At 45.5% G+C, this 22,696-nt stretch overlaps 2 protein-coding genes across 2 annotated transcripts in view; both read right to left on the reverse strand.

Moving 5' to 3' along the window:
- Nucleotides 1-5,297, reverse strand: part of LOC116835742 (aldo-keto reductase family 1 member B7-like) — a 26,315-nt gene extending 21,018 nt beyond the window's left edge. Inside the window, exon 1 of the mRNA XM_075069656.1 lies at nucleotides 5,083-5,297. Within this exon, the coding sequence (XP_074925757.1) occupies nucleotides 5,083-5,148 (66 nt within the window). The 5' untranslated portion in view covers nucleotides 5,149-5,297. The remainder of the gene's footprint in view (nucleotides 1-5,082) is intronic.
- LOC116835616 (aldo-keto reductase family 1 member B1) overlaps nucleotides 1-22,696 on the reverse strand; it is a 645,245-nt gene that overhangs the window by 34,991 nt on the left and 587,558 nt on the right. The gene's annotated exons all lie outside the window — the stretch shown is intronic.

Consider the following 22,696-nt stretch of genomic DNA (forward strand, 5'->3'; position numbering starts at 1 on the left):
GCTCCTGGAGGCTGGCAGCAGAACCCTAGACTCAAAGTCCTCAGTCTTCAGAGTCCAGTTTTATAGGGATTTTTCCCTATGTTAGTTCATGGGAGTTGTTTCATTCTGCTGTTGCCAGATCAATCAGCAGGTGGCTGGCTCCATTCTGTCAGACGTTTGTTAGGTGCTTGGGGTGGATTCCAGTTCGCCCTCCGGGGGTCATCTGGTTGATTCCACTTGACACCTTTTTTAGCCAACACTGAATTTTTCAGGTTAGGTAACTCCCTAACCATTCATTTATTATTTAAACTAGGCACTTATTTACATACATTTTCTATCTATTTTACTGTTTTTTACCTTTTGGGGTGTTACCAATTTAGGAGAGACTCTTTGTCTTTTATCATTTAAAAATAAAGTGAGATGAAAACTTAGGGAGGGTGGGGGTCTCTACGTACTATAACAGCTACTGTTTTGGCTCACAGCGGCGGTTACAAAGAAAAGTAGCGACTACGAAGTGTCACTCAGAGAAGGGCACTTAGAGTTAATTAACCTTTAACAAGTTTTATACAAAGTATTTCTGTGAGCAGGCTTCACACAGACACAGCTGGTGGCTTGCAGATGAGAGGCTAAATCTGGGGAATCACATTTATTTCTAATATAAACCTTTAGTTATAAAGTATTAATTAACATTAAATCATTTCTAACAATAAATCATTTTTAAAAATAAATAATTTTTCATATAAACCATGTCTAATATAAACCTTCTTTAGTATCCCTACACATCCTGCATCTTACATGGATAGTTTAGCAAAACAAAGCTGCCTCACACCATTACCCTACTCTGGATGGCTGTCAAGGAGCTATTTCTGTGTGAGAGGGCTCTTTGGCAACACCCTTCAAGTGGTACTAGGAAGAGGGCTATCCTGAGAACTAGCTGTCAAGGCTTATTCCCCACTCTGGCACTTTGAGGGCAGCAGGTGAGGACCTGCAAGGATTCTAAAAATAAATACTGGCCACTCCAGGCTTGTATTAGACTCCCAAGGTTACAGCTTCTGACCTTGGATGGGTAGATGCTGCCACCATCCAAGTGCAAAAACCCCTTTTGGAACCCAGGAAGGCGCACTTGGGAATGTCTTCCTCTGGGGTACTTTCAAGCCCTTTCACCCCCCAGGGAAGAGCTTAGAAAAAACAAAGGAAGTCAGCTGTTGCCACCAGCTAATTAAACAAATGCACAAACCTCTGAGGGACACAAAAATTCAGTCCTGTTTCTTGACAAAGGTAAATTTTATTTAGAACAAAAAGAAAATACATCTGGAACTTAGGCTTTTTGCTAGGTTTTAAAAAACACAATTACAAGGATTAAGCATCAAGATAGCTTCTTGAGGTCCAGCTTAAAGGTTACAAGCAACACAAAAGCACCTGGGGTTAGCACAGAGGAACCCACAAGCCATAAAGAAATAAACCTACATCGCATCTTCCTAGAATTCCTGATCTACTAATATCTGGGGTTTTAATGATAGTTTCTAGTACCGATCTGATGATTTCATAGCCTGGCCAAAGCTTTTTACGTATAGTCAGCCCTGTCTGCTCTGTCCTCCTCCACACCAAGACTCAACACAAGAGCAGAAGGGAAAGGAATTCCCCCATTCAATTTAAAAAAATTCTAGCTCCATCCTCTTGGCCACTCCCCTTTTTACCTATGGCTTTCTCTTCATCTGTAAGGTTAGAGAACAGCTAATAACTGGATTTTATAGCTAACTGCTGACCTGTCCATAAAAGGGAGCTTCCCGCACCCCTCTTCATTTCCAATTAATGCAGACAGAAGCTCCATCCGAGCTGAAAGCCAGTGTGGTGCATTGGGAAAGGAAGGGACAGAGTCATAACCTAAGTTCTGTATGATGTGGCAGATGACTGACCTTCTGTCCTCAGTTTCCCATCTAAAGTGAAGGAAACTAATACGCACCTTCTTTGTAAAGTATTAGCAGTCTCGACGGACAAGAGCGCTATAGAAGAGCTATGTATAATGATCAAACAGGGAAGCACCCACAAAAGGAGAGGCTGGGGAGATGCAGAAGCTTCCGGCAGTAAAAAAGGCAATCACCACTTGAAAGAGAAAGAGCCAGAAATAAATGGCAGATCCAGAGTGCTGAGGGAGAAGATTCAAATGTTACACTAAAGCATGTCAAAAAGAAAAGAGGCTTTTACAAGCAGATCTTAGAGCTACCTCCCGCACCTCAGAATGCACTCATCCACAGTCACAGTCAGGCGAGTCGCTATAAGATCAATGACCCAGTCTACTGTCTTAACTCCTCACTTTGGGCAGCGGCGTGAGATGTCCTTTTCAGGGAAGCATTAAGGATTTCCTGCCAACCACGGAAGCGAATCTATGACCAGATAACTGCTGCAACCAGGAAGTGTGCACAGTACAGAGCTGGCAGCTGTCTCTCAGGGCAACATGCTAGATAAGATTAGACAGCTCCACTGACATCTATGAACCAATTAATTCCAGAGTTGCAGTGTGTATTAGAGCAAAAAAATTATAAGGGAACATTAACATTTTGCGCACAGCAAAAAAGAAAAAAAAATCAGATATGTGCCTGCATTTTCAGGTATTGCATACACCAGCTGTTGCCGCGATTGCTATTTGATTTGTTCCAATTCTGCTGGTCAAAAGTTGTTCAAAATACCAAGTTTGCTAAACCTGCTGCTGCCCAAGGAAGGTAAAAATAAGCAACACGGGGATTCAGAGTTTGCTATGCGATATCCGCCCACCCACCGGGCTGCACTAAGCGTAAACGCTCTCTGAAGGAGCAGATGTGATCCTTGGCCTGTAAGATTGCCAGTGGGAGAAAAAGACGTTAAGGAAGGTATTTACTATGAACAGCCACATGCATAATGGCACTGACAGTCGCTCCCACCGGTGGGTTGCTGACCCCCTCTGCCCCTGCCTTTCCACTCCTTCCCCAAATCCCTGCCCAACTCACCTCTCCTGCCTATTCGATTCTTCTCCAAATCTCTGCCCCGAGCCCCGCCTCTCGAGCATGCCATGTTCCCTTCTTCCCCTCCACCTCCCAGTTGGGGAGCAGGCAGGAAGTGGGAGCAGAGAAGTGGGGACAAGCAGTTTCCGGCACACCCGGGAGGAAGTGGGTGGGGGAGCGACAGGCCTGGCAGCTCATGGTGCAGAGCACCACTAGATTTTTCCCTTAGGTGCTCAGCCCCAGACCCATGGGTCTGCACCCATGATCAGTAGCCACTAGAACATATTGTTCAGCATCACCTATCTATTCCAACTGTAAGCATGCTGTATGGAAATAGCATTTTACAGGATCGTATGAGACAGCTGTCACTTGTGGGACCATAATAATGCGAGATCTGACAAATACATACTTAAAAGCAATCGACTTGAAGTGCAAGTCAGGTGGAAGTTTGGGCTTGAACCTCCCCTTCCTAGGCATCAAGCCCAGACTCTAGCCGAGTTTGCCATCTTCAAGCATTAGCCCTGCTCCCCATAGTCAGTTCAAGCCCAGCTGGCAGCTCCTTCTGCAGCTTAAGAACACCTTACTTACAGATGCCAAACAGATTACATTTGGGATACCACCTGCATTAACTTAGATATCTGGAACCAGCAAATCAAGCAATGGATAAGCAAAACCATGCACAAAGGTTGACAAGGAAGTGCTTTTAAAATTGTACCAATAGCTCTGTTTACCTATAAACGGTTTCGACAATGATGTCACAGACAGAGCATGAAGTAAGTTTAATGACATTTTACAAGACCACTGTCACCAAATTTGCCATAATCTCTAATAACTCAATACTGCTTTTGCCCTTCATAGGCTTCTAAGAGAGGATGCTCTTTACGAAATAATCCTCTCACACCTTGTAAAATAAGGTCAGTAATATCCCTGTTTACAGACAAAAAAGTCAAGGCAGAAGATCATTCCTCAAAGTCACATACAAGTCTGAAGTCAAGAATTAGAAACAGACACCAGTAATCTAAATCCTGGCTGCATTAACTAAAATTAATAATTCTTTCTCCCCTCCCCCCACCCTACGCGCACACTTAGGTGTGCTATTAGGAATCACCAATCACATGCTGTAGCGTGGAGAACAGAAGTTCCTCCCTGAGCTTTCTAGAAACTACCCTTGGTAATGTATCTTCACTATTAAAATGATACCAGACAACTCCATGAACCCTGAATGGGTGAGATCTTTTAAAAACCACAAGTAATTTAAAAAATCTAAGGCCAAAAGAAAAACTTGTAATAGAAAAGGCTAAAAAAAACACTCAGCCAGCTGTTTTGAAAACAAAAAGGTTCTCTGCCCCCCACTGTCTGAACGCGTCAAACACTGCAGAAGGGCCTAAAAGTGAAACGACTGCTTTGGTTTTAATACCAACCAGAGAGACGATCAACGGAAACGTGGGCAGTGACAAGGAAAATGCCTTAAAATGCAATTCTTTAAAATCAGAAGTTAACTATAACAGAGATGCAATAGAAATTAGGCCGAATACACTATTTTTAAATTGACAGTGCCTCTTTTAATAGGCCAATTTCCTATAATTTTGAGCGCAAGAAGCCCCTCCCCCCGAAAAATACGCAATAAATTTAACCCGACCGTTTCATGTGCCCACTAACTTAATAGACTACTCTCAACGCAGCAAAGGGCTGGGTATGGCAGCATGACACACCAGACAGGGTTCAATAAGGGCCAACAGCGATTCCAGGGGTGAGCACACTGAGAGCGCATACAGCATACCCACCCTTACCCTCGCTCAGCGATCCAACTGCAACCGCATCAGGGACGGACGCGTCATGGGGGAGAGAGGCAACAAACTCGCCAGCAAGAAAACCAAATCGTTTGCAGAGGAACTTCCCGGTGCTCAGGAAGAGCCGGGGGCGGCCAGAGCTGCCTGCCCTGTAACAAGAAGCCAAGCCGAGGCCAGCAGTTTTGCCCACACACTTTGCAAGGGGACGACCAGATACAAACAGATCAGCAGTTCTAGGGGCAGCGATGAGGAACGGATGCAGTGTGCACCCGAGCGCAGGCGCCAGTGGCCGCTCGGTACCATGTCCTAGATCCCACCTGCTGCAATTACGGTACCTTCCAGGTGCCAAGCCCCAGGATGGGCATCTTTGCCTTAGTGTTCAGCTCCACGTAGGTCCCCATGACTCCTGCTCTTCAGCCCTCCCTGGATCGCGGCCTGGAGAGAAAAACAGCAGCAGCCACCCTCTTTATAGAGACTGGCCCCGCCCCAGCAGCTGGTCTCTGAGTAGCGGCTGCGGTGGGCGGGGAGAGCAGAGTTTGTGAAGGGCTCCGGGCGGGGGAACGCGATGCAGAGCAGCAGCCGAGCCTACCTCCTTTGAACTGTGCACGGCTGAGTGCACGATGGCCCGGGGAGGCTGCGGCTATGCGTTTCCTTGTAGCATTAGCTGCAGGTGCTGCACAGACCTTGCCTAAGTTGCCTGCAGCCTCCCCACTGTTGCACGGGCCAGCTCTCCTATTGGAATTTTCTGCAAAGAGTGACACAGAGGAGCTTGCAGATTCCTTCCTCCTCCAGTTTACCCAAACCTCAAGGGCAGCCAGTGCGGTCTATTTTCTGCTGAGGACAGAGCTTTCAGGGACCAACAAAGGCCAGACAGTGTGTGACTCCAGTTTCCATTCTGGAGGGCAAAGAGAGAAGTGTGTGTAGCCACCTACAAAAAAGGTTGGGTGCGATCAGAAGTGAGCATGCACCAATCCCGCAGCAGCATTGAGGGCAGGCAGCATCAACGTGGGGGGTGGGATCTCTGTCCCACTAGCCTTATACAGATAAAATACAAATGAAGTGGAGACTGGAATGCGATGCATCATTCATATTCTCCACTAGGGGATGGAGGGAGAGAGATCTGTTCCTGGCTAGCTAACCTCGCCTTATCTCCCATTCATTTTTCTCCTGAGACCTACATTTTCAGAAGGGCCCTCTCTTTTTAGGAAACTCAATTTTGGGGGACCCAGTTGTAGGAATCTCAGACTCTCAAATTAAGAGCCCCAAATTAGGAGGCATTTTTGAAAATTTGAGTTTGGTAGAGGCAGTGGCTAGCCTGCTGCTCCTTCATTCGCTATTTTTGTGCTGTCCAGTTGCAATTGCAATGAAATGTAGCTGGTGTTTCTGAAATTAAATTGCTCTGGATTGAATTTTATCTTTTTAAAATTTGTAACAAATCCATAACCACCTAGAATTCCTTATTTGTCACTATGCTGCACAGCTTGGTCAGTCAGAACTTCAAGGCAACAGACTGCAAGAAGAGGTGATCAGGCCACTAATATTTTCTGGGCAGTGTGATAGGTCATTGCCCAGGATGATTGAACCCACCAGTCCAAGTCAGGTGTCCGGTGCTGTAAACATTTCAGTGCAGCTCACAAACCTGTTTTGTACAGGATCCCCCCGCACCTGACAAGCAGCCTGACACAATTTGTCCCTTTCTTTTCATCTTTCCTCATTACCACAGCCCTAATGTGACTCTTTCATAGTAGCTAGTACAGTTGACTAAGGAAAGTATGCAGGGGTGTGCAGGTTTGGTATAATTTTGTGGTGCCACAGAAACGTGTCCAAGTCCCCCCCCCACCCCACAACTTGCCTAAGGCGCTGGGAGGGAGTTTGAGTGCGGAAGGGGTGGTGGCTCTGGAGGGAGTTGGTTGCTAGGGTGCAAGGCTCTGGGCTGGGGTAGGTGGGGGTGCAGGAGGGCGTGTGGGGTGCAGGCTCTGGCAGGGAGTTTGGGTGCGGGAGGGGGTTCGGGTTCTAAAAGGGAGTTTGGGTGCGGGAGGGGTGAGGGATTGGGATCTAGGAGGAAGTTGGGTGTGGGGTGTGGGCTCTGGACTGGGGGTTGGGGTGCAGATGACGGTGCAGGGTTCGGGGTCTAGGTAGGAGTTTGGGTGTGAGGTTGTGGGCTCTGGGATGGGACAGGGTGTTGGGGTGCAGGAGAGGGTGAGGGGTGTGGCGCTTACCTTGGATGGGTCCCAGAAGTGACTTGTATACCCGTTTGGCCGTGGCTCCTAGGCGGGGAGGCTGGGGGATCTCCACATGTCACTGCCTGCAAGCACTGCCCCAACAGCTCCCATTGGCCAAAGGGAATTACAGAGTTGGCGCTCAGAATGGGGGCAGCATGCAGAGACCACTCTCGTCCCCGGGGCCGCAGGGATGTTCTGGCCGCTTCCGGGAGTGGTGTGGATCAAAGGCGGTCAGGAAGCTGCATTAGCCCCACTGTGCTGCTGCTGGTGGTGGCGGTGGCCTCTGGGCCCTTTTAAATCACCCGAGGGTGGCAAGCGGGGCTCAGAGATGCTCCGGGGCAGGTGCGTAGGGGCAGCAGGCGGGGCCAGGGGAGAGACTCGGCCCCAAACATTGGTGGAGCTGGGTCCCCATGGCCCTGAATATTCCCAGAGCACAGACACGAGGGTCCCATATTACTCACCGCCCCTGAAAGTGTGGGATCTGGAGGGGGAGGTTGTGAGGGGAGATGTCCATGAAAAGAATCTATAAAGCAAGGCCCACAATATGATTTTTTGAAATATGTGCACACAGTTCTGCAAGAGTCACTTTAAGAAAAAAGATGAGATTATTTAATAGCACTAAGCACTGGCCTTGCTCTGCTCCCACTGAAGTGAATGTTGACATAAGGAGCAGAGTATGGTCTACTCTGAATGCCTTCCAAAATCCTACTCAAAAGCCTGCTTCACCGCTGCATTACTCCCTGTTTTTGCTGTTGTGATGCCATTAATTTTAATGGAGTTACACTGGTATTAAACTGGAGTGAGGCAATGGTGAATCCGGCCCTAAGACTGCTATAGCCTCCCACTTCCATCCTCACATACACTTATTTTTTCATTCATTGAATGCCAAGTTAGTGCAAGGTACACTTCTCTACCACTTAGACCCTATTTCTGACCATTTTACACCTGGCACACAATCACATTTTACACCTGGCACATTCAAGTTACATGATGGTTGAATTTGGCTCCTTTTTAACGTAGTCATAAACTGAAAGGCATAGCCCAGTTGTGCAAAGGTAATAACTTTTGTTCCACTCTCAGACTCATGCAATTCTGTTTATGCTTGAAATGAACAATTTAAAAATCAAGCAGGTAATCGCTAATGTCAAGTTTCATTTGCAATGTTTTAATAACCTTCAGAACTTTTCCTGAGGATTTCATTTCTTATCAAAATGCTGACTCACTCTGTGTAATTTTTTTCATGTTTGTACAGTGCTTTGACTATGTAAAGCTAAGTGCTAAGTATTATTTCTATGTGGCTAAATGTTGACAGGTTTTGAGCACCTGCAATTCACTATCAGCATGTCTTGAAATTCAGCCCATATCTCATCACCCTTTCATCCAAAGGTCCCACAGTACTTCCCAAGTTAGGGACCCAACCTGGCACCTTTGAAGTCATTGGGAGCTATGCCATTGACTTCAAATACTTGAAATACTGTTATGGCAGGAGCCACTCTACGACACACATTGTCTTCCAAATTCATTTTCTTAGTATGTGAGTAAGTGTCCTTTTCTTAGTAAGTGTCTTGCAGTATTGTCATAGTGTTTCTCTGTGGGGGAACAACTATAGACCACAGGAGAGCTTTTGTCTGCATAAATCTCTCTAAGTAGAATTCGTTCTTGGGGAAGAGTTGCTCCCCAGGAACGAGGCTTTGGCATTTGGATGGGTACAGTTTGCTCAGGAAGGATAGACAGGGGAAAAAGGGAGGAGGTGTTGCCTTATAAATTAAAAATGTACACACTTGGACTGAGGTGGAGATGGACATAGGAGACGGAAGTGTTGAGAATCTCTGGGTTAGGATAAAAGGGGTAAAAAACAAGGGTGATGTCGTGCTAGGAGTCTACTACAGGCCACCTAATCGGGTTGAAGAGGTGGATGAGGCTTTTTTTAAACAACTAACAAAATCATCAAAAGCCCAAGATTTGGTGTTGATGGGGGACTTCAACTATCCAGATATATGTTGGGAAAATAACCACCGCGGGGCACAGACTATCCAATAAGTTCCTGGACTGCATTGCAGACAACTTTTTATTTCAGCTACTAGGGGGGAAGCTGTTCTAGACCTGATTTTAACAAACAGGGAGGAACTTGTTGAGAATTTGAAAGTAGAAGGAAGCTTGGATGAAAGTGATCATGAAATCATAGAGTTTGCAATTCTAAGGAAGAGTAGAAGGGTGTACAGCAAAATAGAGACAATGGATTTCAGGAAGGCAGATTTTGGTAAGCTCAGAGAACTGATAGGTAAGGTCCCATGGGAATCAAGACTGAGGGGAAAAACAACTGAGGAGAGTTCAGTTTTTTCAAAGGGAACACTATTAAGGGCCCAAAGCAAGCTATTCCGATGGGTAGGAAAGATAGAAAATGTGGCAAAAGACCACCTTGGCTTAACCACGAGATCTTGCATGACCTACAAAATAAAAAGGAGTCATATAAAAAATGGAAACTAGTCAGATTACAAAGGATGAATATAGGCAAACAACACAGGAATCTATGGGAATAAAGGGAAACAAGAAGACTTTTTATCAATACATTAGAAGCAAGAGAAGACCAAGGACAGGGTAGGCCCACTGCTCAGTGAGGAGGGAGAAACAGTAACAGGAAACTTGGAAATGGCAGAGATGCTTAATGACTTCTTTGTTTCGGTCTTCACTGAGAAGTCTGAAGGAATGTCTAACATAGTGAATGCTTATGGGAAGGGGTAGGTTTAGAAGATAAAATAAAAAAAGAGCAAGTTAAAAATCACTTAGAAAAGTTAGATGCCTGCAAGTCACCAGGGCCTGATGAAATGCATCCTAGAATACTCAAGGAGTTAATAGAGGAGGTATCTGAGCCTCTAGCTATTATCTTTGGAAAGTCATGGGAGACGGGAGAGATTCCAGAAGACTGGAAAAGGGCAAATATAGTGCCCATCTATAAAAAGGGAAATAAAAAACAACCCAGGAAACTACAGACCAGTTAGTTTAACTTCTGTGCCAGGGAAGATAATGGAGCAAGTAATTAAAGAAATCATCTGCAAACACTTGGAAGGTGGTAAGGTGATAGGGAATAGCCAGCATGGATTTGTAAAGAACAAATCGTGTCAAACCAATCTGATAGCTTTCTTTGATAGGATATAACGAGCTTGTGGATAAGGGAGAAGCGGTGGATGTGGTATACCTAGACTTTAGTAAGGCATTTGATACGGTCTCGCATGATATCCTTATCGATAAACTAGGCAAATACAATTTAGATGGGGCTACTATAAGGTGGGTGCATAACTGGCTGGATAACCGTACTCAGAGAGTAGTTATTAATGGCTCCCAATCCTGCTGGAAAGGTATAACAAGTGGGGTTCCGCAGGGGTCTGTTTTGGGACCGGCTCTGTTCAATATCTTCATCAACGACTTAGATGTTGGCATAGAAAGTACGCTTATTAAGTTTGCGGACGATACCAAACTGGGAGGGATTGCAACTGCTTTGGAGGACAGGGTCAAAATTCAAAATGATCTGGACAAATTGGAGAAATGGTCTGAGGTAAACCGGATGAAGTTCAATAAAGACAAATGCAAAGTGCTCCACTTAGGAAGGAACAATCAGTTTCACACATACAGAATGGGAAGAGACTGTCTAGGAAGGAGTATGGCAGAAAGAGATCTAGGGGTCATAGTGGACCACAAGCTAAATATGAGTCAACAGTGTGATACTGTTGCAAAAAAAGCAAACGTGATTCTGGGATGCATTAACAGGTGTGTTGTAAACAAGACACGAGAAGTCATTCTTCCGCTCTACTCTGCGCTGGTTAGGCCTCAACTGGAGTATTGTGTCCAGTTCTGGGCACCGCATTTCAAGAAAGATGTGGAGAAATTGGAGGGTCCAGAGAAGAGCAACAAGAATGATTAAAGGTCTTGAGAACATGACCTATGAAGGAGGCTGAAAGAATGGTTTATTTAGTTTGGAAAAGAGAAGACTGAGAGGGGACATGATAGCAGTTTTCAGGTATCTAAAAGGGTGTCATCAGGAGGAGGGAGAAAACTTGTTCACCTTAGCCTCTAATGATAGAACAAGAAGCAATGGGCTTAAACTGCAGCAAGGGAGATTTAGGTTGGACATTAGGAAAAAGTTCCTAACTGTCAGGGTAGTTAAACACTGGAATAAATTGCCTAGGGAGGTTGTGGAATCTCCATCTCTGAGATATTTTAAGAGTAGGTTAGATAAATGTCTATCAGGGATGGTCTAGACAGTATTTGGTCCTGCCATGAGGGCAGGGGACTGGACTCAATGAGTTTAGGTGCCAGGAATTATGAAGACTTCTGTATGCACTGAAACTTGGAGGCAGACTATGATTATCCAAACTGAATTTGCCCAGGCTGCTAGGATTAATCTCTTCTGACTCAGGCGAAATGTGCCATAAAAAAGTCGTGTGCCTACACAGGGGCCTGTTCCAGCTCCCAGAAAGTCAATTAGGAGCAGGATCTGTCCCTGGGGCTTAATCATGCACACTGAATTCAGTGGGAGTTTTGTCATTGACTTCAGTGGATGCCAACATCCGACCCAAGTGAGGATTTTGGTTTTTCTGTATAACTGAGATACTAAGTCCTGGCCTGTCCATAAGCAAAAGTACCTCTTAACGCCATCCCCAGTGTTGGGAGCAAAAACACAGATTTAGGCCTGAACAGAAGCCTTGCAGTGGATTTAAGAGTCTGTTTTTGATAATATTTAATAGCTTAAGCATAAGTAGAACTGTGTATGTGTAAAGAAATTGCAGATTAATCATGTTTGGTGAGACCAAGAAGAGAAAGTAACTAAAAAGGTAGAAAAGATTCTGTCTGAACTAATACTAAACCTGTACTGACCGTGTGAGGGGGAGGGGGATAGTTAACACAGAATGAGAGACTAAGACATAGGTATAGAAAAGGTAACAAAATGTTTTTTTATATACACCTCTACCTTGATAGAAACATGACCCGAATATAACACACAAATTCAGATATAATGTGGTAAAGCAGTGCTCCGGGGGGGCGGGGCTGCACACTCCGGCGGATCAAAGCAAGTTCGATATAACACGGTTTCACCTCTAATGGGGTAAGATTTTTTGGCTCCCAAGGACAGCATTATATCGAGGTAGAGGTGTATGTTTGTGTTACAAAGGGAGATTGAAGCTGTATTGTCTGGTGCTGGAGTTGACTGTGATGAGATCATCCTAACGAGATTCCTCTTCTAAGTAATTGATTACTAGTTGCTAAATGTTTTGCCTTAATAAATATTTGTTAGCTCCATCTGTTAGGTAAGTAAATCTCAATTCAATACCAGAGTATTTCTGAGTAGTAAAGAGGAAGGAATGGCACATATTGAAACACTCCCTGCAGCATCTGTGTCTTAGTTACATGTATGCATGGCAAATTTTAATTAAATTTAGGTACACCATTTTAAAATTAGAAGATCACAATTAAAAAAAAATCTGTATGTTCTTCTATGTTGTTTTAAATCCCAAACTGGACTTGCTTTTAGCCATCATTGAGGGCTGGTAACTTGGACCATCTTAAAACACCTGCCTCAGTGAGATCTGTCATTCAAAGTAAGGAGTGAAACATGCATATTTTATTATTTACAGTATGTTCAAATAATCTAAAGTACACCTACTTTCAACAAAAATATGACCATGGATATGATGTAATAAATGGTGCAAAATGATACCATTTGTCACACAACATTGTAAAAAAACAGAATGACCACAGAATCCACATTTCACTGAATTACTACATTATATAAACTTAGCCAGCAGCAGCTTAGAGAGGTATTACTGCTTTTTCATTCTCTCAGAATTTCTTCATCTAAAAATACTTAATTGTACATAATCTACAAAGATTATGTAGTCTTCTCTTGGTGTCTCTCCTCTGCCCAAATATGCGCCCTCTTTGCAGTTGCATATTCTTTGCCTCTGCTTGTCATGGAGATGAACTGGGAGTGAACAAACTATTTACATTTTTGTTTTAGTTTTCATCCTCCCATTGTGTCATTGGCACCAGATATTTCCTCTACATCTCCCGATGGCATATTCCCATGGGATCCTGTGGACAGTTGTATAACATGGTGCTGTACACTTTCACTGGCTAGATTCCCTCTCTAGAGATTCACCTCTAACCAGTCTTCCCCTCTTTCAGGGCTGATTCACTGCCCACTATAGTCAATGGAAAGAGTCCCATTGATTCAATGAGCACTGGATGTTGTGTTTACCCCCACACAAGGCAAAACAGGTTAAATTAGGTTACTTAACCTGATAGGCTGCCCCTTGGGGGCGACGGGGGGGGGGGGGAGCCAAGGCTTGAAAGGCTGATTTATGATGAAGTCCAGCTGAGAAGGAACAGGTTGGGCTGGAGGTGTATTTGAGGCTGTGATGTTAAGTAATTTGCAGTTACTCTCTGGGAAGAGAGAGTTTGAGCTGGTACTCCCTGGGGGGCAGAAGCTGTAAGAAGGAGTCCCAGGAAAGAGTAACAGAGTCTGAGGGAAAGCAGACCACAGTTGTTAGTCATACGGTTTCTGGACTGGAACCCAGAATAGAGGGCAGGCCTGGGTTCCCGTACCAGCCACTGGGGGAAGTGCTGCAGACGGGACAGTGGAGCAGAAGACTGCCTGGGATAGTTGTCTGCTAGGAATTTGATACCTCAGAAGGAGAGGAATATAGTGACTTAGCTGGAGGGCCAAGTCCTGAAGAGAGAGTATGTTGGGTCACAGAGAGAGAGGTGGCAGAGCAGGCGAATGAGTGCCTGAATGGGGGGTACCAGATCTAGAAGGAACTAATCCCAAGATCAGCCAGGAAGACACGCCCTAGGTGGGAGTGGAGCCCTGTGACAGTTGGATTGGGCCCTCAATCCACTCTACTAAATAAACTGTTAGAGATAAAGTTTGTAAACTGTCAGTGCAATGGGCCACAATACACATTCCTCCTTCCTAGTCCAAGCACCTTCTCATTCCCTCCCACCCAAACCAAGCAACATCCACACTGGGCATTCCCCTGACCAACATCCCCTTGCTCGTTCAGGTAGACACCCGCCCAATTCTTCCCCACAAGACGTCTGTCACCACAAGTGCTGGCCCTGGGTGCCAACAGGTATTCTTGGTGAATGATTCTGGTTGCAAGTGAGCGCTAGTGTTGAGGGTCATGTCTGTGGGTGCCTGTGAGTGCTCCTGGGTAGGAGGAGGTGGATGGTGGTTCTGGGACTCAGAACCTTTGCAGTTTCTTTCTGATCATTGCGTCAGGACCAGTGCTTGCAAAAGTCTGAAGACAAAGGCATTTGTATTAGTCCTGCCAAAGAGTTTTTCTGCCTTGGTAAGTCACCAAATATTGGACCTTCAAACATGAATATCAACATACTTATTAGATCAGCATGTTTTAGTGTTTCGGTTGTTGAATGTCAATTATGGAAAGTGCACATATTTTCACAAAACTTACAGAAAAGTCAGAAATTGTCTCCTGCTTGAGATTCTCTTTCAGCAAAGTCTGAGAGCCCATTTGAATTCTATGTTGCTGCTGCTCCTGTCCTAAACAGATCCTAGCTTCATTAGACCCTTATAGATTCATTCAAATGTGGAAATAAGTGGAACTCACTATCTTTTTTTCTTCCAAGTACACTTCACTTCAATTCATTGGGCAGCTACTCATTTTCTTAATTGTGGACACAGGAACTGCTTTTAATTTCAACAGGACTCAATCTTAACACATTTAAGTGACACCTGCACTTTGCCAGGTCATCCTTATTATCGCCTTGCTTTCCCCATGACTATTCAGTTCTGCTAGAACTGAAATAAATCATCTCATGATCTGCAAAAAACAGAGATGAATGCCATTAAAAGTTTTCATATAATGCATTGACTCTAGGTCTAATCAGGTTTCCCCATTCAGTAACGGGGGATGCTAACTCCTGACACATCTGTTGGAAAAGGAATACAGCAAAACAGGCATAGCCACAGGGCATCCAGGCCCACCCAAATTTGAGCAGGGAACACCTGGCAGCCTGCGTCCTTCCATCCCCGCCAATGACTTTCAGTTCACCTACAGGTGGGTTGGGTGGGAGCGGCATGGAGCCCTCTCAGCAGGCAGTGGCACAGCACAGCAGGAGGGGCCAAACCCCCTGGCTGGAGGAAGCCCCGTCTATCCCTCTCCACCTCGCCCTTCCGGCTCGCTAGTGCACTCCGCTCGCCTGGGCTGCTCCACAGCTCTCCCGGATTGCAGTCATTGTGTCACCACCACCCTCACTGTAGGGGGAGCTACCAAGTAAGCGGCACCGAAAGTTTGACACTCTCCACTCTCACTCTGCAAAACAGTCAGTGCTGCAATGTAATTTGAGATGTAGATTTCTCCTTGTAGGTTCCCAAAGTTTGCAAAATATCAATAAAAAGTGGCTGGTTTTTGTTTTGGGTGATGATGGGTTAATTTGCCTCCCCTGCCCCATACAGCTGCAGATGGCAGAGGAAAGCCTTGGACACACACATGCCTGGTCTATTCCTACCTGCAGGGCCGGCGCTTCCATTTAGGTGACCTAGGCGGTTGTCTAGGACACCAGGATTTGGGAGGGCGGCATTTTGCCGACCTAGGCGGCAATTCGGCGGTGGGGGGTCCTTCTGCACTCTGGGTTGGCTGCGGCAATTCTGCTGTGGGTCCTTCACTCGCTCCGGGACCCACTGCCGAAGTGCCCCGAAGACTGGGAGTGTGGAAGGACCCCCACCTAGGGTGCCAAAAACCTTAGCGCCGCTCCTGCCTACCTGCCCCCTTCCCTGCTTCCATGCTCAACTCTGCCTGGCTCCCTTCCCTTCCCCTGGCCACCAGCCCCCTACCTACAGGCCAGTGCTGTAGCTAGGAGTGGAAATTTGGATGGTAGGCACAGCGTGTCATTTCCCGCCCACCCGAAAGTCAGGGCCCACCCAAATTTCCAGTCCTAGCTATGCCACTGCAGCAAAACATAAAATTTCTAATAAGTTCTTGTAATGTATTAGGAATAGGGTGACCAGACAGCAAGTATGAAAAATCGGGACAGGGTGTGGGGGGTAATAGGAGCCTATATCAGAAAAAGACCCCAAAATCGGGACTGTCCCTATAAAATTGGGACATCAGAGGGGTAGCTGTGTTAGTCTGGATCTGTAAAAAGCAACAAAGAGTCCTGTGGCATCTTAAAGACTAACTCTTTGTTGCTTTTTACTGGGACCCTAATTAGGAATAACTTTTTGTTGCAGAAAGTGCAGGAAGTAATGAGAGGAACAGCCATTTTAGACTTGATTCTGTCCAACAGGGAGGAATTGCTAGTGAATCTAAAGATGGAAAGCAACTTGGGTGAAAGTGACCATGAAATGACAAATTTCATTATTTCTAAGGAAGGGGAGGAGTGAGAGCAGTAGAATAAGGACAAGGAAGTTTTAAAAAAAATCCACCCAGACTTTATCAAGGTTACAGAACTGGTAGACAAGGTCCCATGGGAACAAAATCTAAGGGAACGGAGTGCAGGAGAATTGGCAGTTTCTCAAGGAGACAATTTTAAGGGCACAACATCAAACTATCCCAACACAAAGGAAAGATAGGAAGTATAATAAGAGGCCAATATGACTCCAGCAGGAGCTTTTTAATGATCTGAAAATCCTAAAAGAATCTTACAGAAAGTGGAAACATAGACCAGTTGCTAAGGAGGAGTACAAAAGAATAGCTCAAGCGTGTAGGAATAAAACCAGAAAGGCTAACTCACAAAATGAGTTACACCTAGCAAGAGGCATTAAAGGCAATAAGAAGAGATTCTTTAAATACATTAGAAGCAAGAGAAAGAAGAATGACAGTGTTTGCCCTCTGCTTAGTGGGGAAGGAGACCTAATAACATCAAGAAGCTGAGGTGTTAAAAGCCTATTTTGCTTCAGTCTTCACTAAAAAGGTTAATAGCGACAAAGAGTCCTGTGGCACCTTATAGACTAACAGACGTATTGGAGCATAAGCTTTCGTGGGTAAATACCCAGTTTGTCAGACGCATGTGGTGGAAATTTCCAGAGGCAGGTATAAATATGCAGGCAAGAATCAGTCTAGAGATAACAAGGTTAGTTCAATCAGGGAGGATGAGGTCCTCTTCTAGCAGCACACCTCAACTTCTAGAAGAGGGCCTCATCCTCCCCGACTGAACTAACCTCGTTATGTCTAGACTGATTCTTGCCTGCGTATATATACCTGCCTCTGGAAATTTCCACCACATGCGTCTGACAAACTGGGTATTTACCCACGAAAGCTTATGCTCCAATACGTCTGTTAGTCCATAAGGTGCCACAGAACTCTTTGTCGCTTTTTACAGATCCAGACGAACACGGCTACCCCTCTGATATTAAAAAGGTTAATGGTGACCAGATACTCAACACAGTTAATATTAACAACAAGTGGGAAGGAACACAAGCTAAAATAGGGAAAGAATAGGTGAGAGAATATTTAGATGTATTCAAATTGGCAGGACCTGATGAAATTAATCCTATGGTAATTAAGAAACTAGCTAAAGCAATCTCAAAACTGTTAGCAATTATCTCTGAGAGCTACTGAGGGATTGGTGAAGTCCCAGAAGGCTGGAAAAGGGCAACGTTTAAAAAGAGGAACAAAAAGAACTTGGGGAATTATAGACCAGTCAGTCTAATTTTGATACCTGGAAATATATTGGAACAAATTAAACAATCAGTTTGTATGTACTTGGAGGATAATGGGGTTATAAGGAATAGCCAGTATGGATTTGTCAAGAAGGAAAATCATGCCAAACCAACCTAATTTCCTTCTTTGACATGGTTAGTAGCCTAGTGTGTAATTTTAGTAAGGCTTTTGACACAGTCCCAGATGACATTCTCATAAGCAAGCTGGGGAAATGTGGTCTAGATGGAATTACTATGAGGTGGGTGCACAACTGGATGAAAGATCGTATTCAAAGCATAGTTATTAATGGTTTGTTATTAAACTGGAAGGGCTTATTTAGAGGGGCCTCACAGGAGTCAGTCCTGAGCCCAGTACTATTCAATATTTTCATTAATTAGTTGGACAATGGAGTGTAGAGTATGCCTATAAAATTTGCAGATGGCACAAAACTGGAAGGGGTTGCAAGCACTTTGGAGGACAGGATTATAATTCAAAATAACTTTGACAAATTGGAGAACTGGTCTAAATTAAACATGAAATTCAATTGAAAAAAGTGCAATATACTTTACTTAGGAAGGAAAAATCAAATGCATAATTACAAAATGGGGAATAACTGACTAGGGAGTCGTACAGCTGAAAAGGATCTGGGGTTATAGTGGGTCACAAATTGAACGAGTGAACACTGATGCAGCTGTGAAAAAAGCGAATATCATTCTGAGGTGTATTAACAGGAGGGTTGTATATAAGACAAGGGAGGTAATAGGCGCTCGTGCAGCCTCACCTGGAGTACCGTGTCCAATTCTAGGTCCACGCTGTAGGAAAGATGTGGACAAACTGGAGAGTCCAGAGGAGAGCAACTAAAATGATAAAAGGGTTAGAAAACCTGACCTATGACAAAAGATTAAAAAACTGGGCATTGTTAGAGTTGAGAAGAGGAGACCGAGGCGGGACCTGATAAGTCTTCAAATGTGTTAAAGGCTGTTATAAAGAGGATATTGACCAATTGTTCTCCATGGCCACTGGAGGTTGGAGAAGAAGTAATGGGCTTAATCTGCAGCAGGGGAGATTTAGGTTCGATGTTAGTAAAATTTTTCTAACTATTAGGGTGGTTAAGCTCTGGAATAGGCTTCCAAGGGAGGTTGTGGAATTCCATCACTGGGAGTTTGTAAGAACAGGTTGGACAAACATCCATCAGGGATGCTCTAGGGTTACTTGGTTCTGCAACAGCAAAAGGGCTGGACATGATGATCTCTCAATGGCCCTTCCAGCCTGACATTTCTGATTTTTGGAACAGCAACTGCTAAAGTCAAGTCAGATTTGCAGCAGAGTCTAAAAGACAGGATTTGGATGTCAGAATGATGTGACTTTAAGGTCCAATATCTTGCTAATCACTAGGGCTAGAAAGATGAAATTCCTTTGTTAGAGAAAAGTCATCCTTCCTCTTTCCTTTCCCTGTGTGGAGCCTCACATTGCTGTTGGTGATAGCCTCAAGCAGTCTTTGTGCTCCCTGAGCATAAGAACAGGGATTACATCTGTCTACAAAGCGGGGCTGTGTAGAGGCTGAAAGGCAGGCTGTCTCCTTACATCCTCACACGAGGATAAATGCAGTCTGGCCCATTTGTTTTTCTTCCATTTTTCAATATTTTCCTCTGCAGCCTGCTCATTCTCTCGTATCAACATTCATAGAACCAAGTGACCTTTCCATTATGAGTTTTCTCTTAGGAAAGATATCTCCATCTTTTTAAAAGGACTTCCTTTTCATGCAGGAAATCTGGGAGTTTGATTTCACACTTTCTAGAGTGAAAAATCCCTCTGCTCCCTGAGAACAAACTGTCTATCAGCCATTTGTCTGTCGGTAAGGACTAGCTGTGCTTGTTATTCAACTGGTCCTTGGAATACGAAAAATTACTGTTTACGCAACTGGCTCAAATCCAGACAACTTGTGAGGAAAAGTTGGTAACATCATCAACCACTAAGATACATAAATTGTGTCCTTCAGAAAAGCTCCAAGGTTCTTTTATAATGTAGTACAAGACGGATGAGGAGAAATGCTCATGTAGCTGTTTAATGGTAAAGTCACTTTGAAAGGTGACTGTAAAAGTGGTGTCATGGGGTTCCATGTTTGTCTCAGTGACTCCAGATTAAACAATTATAATACACACTGAAGTATTGTCAGTTTGGTCTCTGAATATACCTGGATTTTAAAATGAGCAAACTGGTAATACAGTAGGAAACTTCCCAGCTACTAAAACCTGCTAGGCCAGATAAAGTAATAGGAGAAAAAATACATAGGTTAAAAGGTATCATGATCACAGTCTTATTACCTACAACAATGGGGAGAAAACATCTGATACTTCAAGACTCTTTAGTCTAGCAGACAAAGGCATAATAAGATCCAGTGGCTGGAATCTGGAATCTGTAACGTTCACACTGGAACTAAGTACATTTTTAACTGGAAGTGTAGCTAATCAAAACTTACCAAGGGATGTGGTGGATTCTCCATCACTTGAAGTCTTTAAATCAGAACAGGATGACTTTCCAAAAGAGATCTAGTAATTGAACTAGAGCATGATGGGCTAAGTTCAGCAATAGACAGCATGAAATCTCTGGCCTGCAGTATGCAGGAGGACAGACATAGAGCCATGGCTACACTAGGAGCACTTTTGGTCTTAGAATACTGGTGGTATACTACCAGCAAAGCACTGCTAGTGTGGATGCAGCTATAACGGCAAAGCTGTACTTTATATCAAGAGAGTAAAACCACCCTCCATGAGCAAAACAAGCTATAGTGATAAAAGCACAGCTTTCCTGGCAGAGCCGGCTCTGGCTTTTTTGCTGCCTCAAGCAAAAAAAAAAAAAAGGGTAGGGCGGTCGAGGCTGGCGGAGCGGAAAAGCAGGGGGAAAAAAAACAAAAAAACACGGCGCAGCTGGAGCGGCAAAGCAGGGGGAAGGAAAAAAAACAACCTGTGGAGTGGCCGGAGCAGCAAAGCGGGGCGGGGGAACAAAACAAAAATGGCGCGTCTGGAGCGGCAAAGGGGGGGGAATACGATGCGGCTGGAGCGGCAAAGGTGGGGGGAACATGGCGCGGCTGGAGCGGCAAAGTGGGGGGGGAACACGGTGCGGCTGGAGTGGAACAGCGGGGGAAGGGGAGAGAAACAACGGCGCGGCTGGCAAAGCAGGGGAAAAAACAAACCAAAACAACCCTACAGGGCAGCTGGAGCCAGGATGCACGGGGACTCCCTGTGCTGCAGAGTGCGTGCCCGGTCTAGTGGAGGGGAAGGGGAGGGGGAGGGAGCGGGGGGGAGAAAGAGAAGGTGGGTGGCTAGCGCTTCAGTGGGGCGCTCACCACACGGCCCCAACCGCCGCACCGCCTGCCGGGAGGGCTCCGCGCCACTCCAGTTGGTGGGGAGGGAAGAACACTGCAGTTTGTTGCAGGGTGCTCCCCTCCTCCGCCCCCTACAGGACGGCCAGAGTAGAGAACAAATAAACCAAAACAAACAAACAAAACAGCGGCCATGCCGCCCTAGGTTTGGGCGGAATGCCACCCTGTAGAATCTGCCACCTCAAGCATGAGCTTGCTCAGGTGGTGCCTGGAGCCAGCCCTGTTTCCTGGTATAATCTGCATCTCCACTACAGACTTCTACTGGCATAGCTATGTCAGTCGGGAATCTCACCTCTTAACATCTCTGATTGACATAGCTATGCTGGCAGAAGTCTGTAGTGTAGGCATAGTCTAGATGATCACAATGGTTAGGTCTAAATATCAAGTCCTTGGTAACAGTAAACTGAATTTTAATCCATGATGCAGGCCTCCAGTTCCCTCCTTTAGAATCTTTATAAAAACAAAGGACTGACTAGATATCCTATGCCAGATACAGAATCTAAAATTTTGCTCCTGACTCCATCAGAAAATGTTGGCATCTCTGCACAGAGGAAGGGTAACCTGGATAAACGCCAGTGTGAACAAACATCAGTGTCTCAGTTCTGCTTTACTCCTAGGGGTATTCTGCACCACTGCACAATGGAGAACTGGTCTAAATTCAACACAAAATTTAATAAAAAAGTGCAATATACTTTACTTAGGAAGGAAAAATCAAATGCATAATTACAAAATGGGGAATAACTGGCTAGGTAGTCAAATAGTTGCCAGAAGAGGGCCTCATTCTCCCTGATTGAACTAACCTCGTTATCTCTAGCCTGCTTCTTGCTTCCATATATATACCTGCCCCTGGAAATTTCCACTACATGCATCCTACGAAGTGGGTATTCACCCATGAAAGCTCATGCTCCAGTACATCTGTTAGTCTATAAGGTGCCACAGGACTCTTTCTGGTTTATACAGGACTGGCTCTACAGTTTTCGCTGCCCCAAGCAGTGCACTGAATTGCTGCCACGGACGGCGGGGGCAGTCCGTGTGCCCTTAGGGTGGCAGGCGCATTTCCGCGGCAGTGGCAATTCGGCGGCAGCTTCTACGTTTAGCTGAAGCCGCCACGGACAGCTAAATATAGAAGCTGCTGCTGAATTGCCGCCACTGCGGAAACGCATGTGCCGCCCTAAGGGCACACAGACTGCCCCCGCCATCCGCAGCCGCAATTCGGCACTCTGCTGGAGGCAAAACAACAGGGACTGCCGCCCCTTGAAATTGCCGCCCCAAGCACCAGCTTGGAATGCTGGTGCCTGCAGCCGGCCCTAGCTGAAAAGGATCTGGGGTTATAGTGGGTGTGCGTGCAGAATTTCCTTTCCCCTACAGAAATCAGCTGCAGTGCTGCTCGCAGCCACTAGGGGTTGCTGAATTCGGCAGAGTCCAGCTTGCACATAGAAGACACTGCCGGGGGGAGCGGGAGGGAGCTAGAGGGTTCCTGGGAGCTGCAGTTCCCTGCAGGCCCTGAGGGAAGGAGACTGCAGTGCACAGGAAACTCCATGCAAACCTGGGACCAAGCATCAGGCTGTTTCTCCCTCTAGATCCTTGGGCTTGGGCGGGGGAGGTGGACAGATGTCTGGGCTCTGGGGGGGAAGGGGGTGCAGGTATCTGGGCTAGAGGTCCCTGCAGCTAGGTTCTGGGGGGAGGG

Source organism: Chelonoidis abingdonii, chromosome 1 (genome assembly GCF_003597395.2).
Source record: "Chelonoidis abingdonii isolate Lonesome George chromosome 1, CheloAbing_2.0, whole genome shotgun sequence".
Taxonomy (NCBI): domain Eukaryota; kingdom Metazoa; phylum Chordata; order Testudines; family Testudinidae; genus Chelonoidis; species Chelonoidis abingdonii.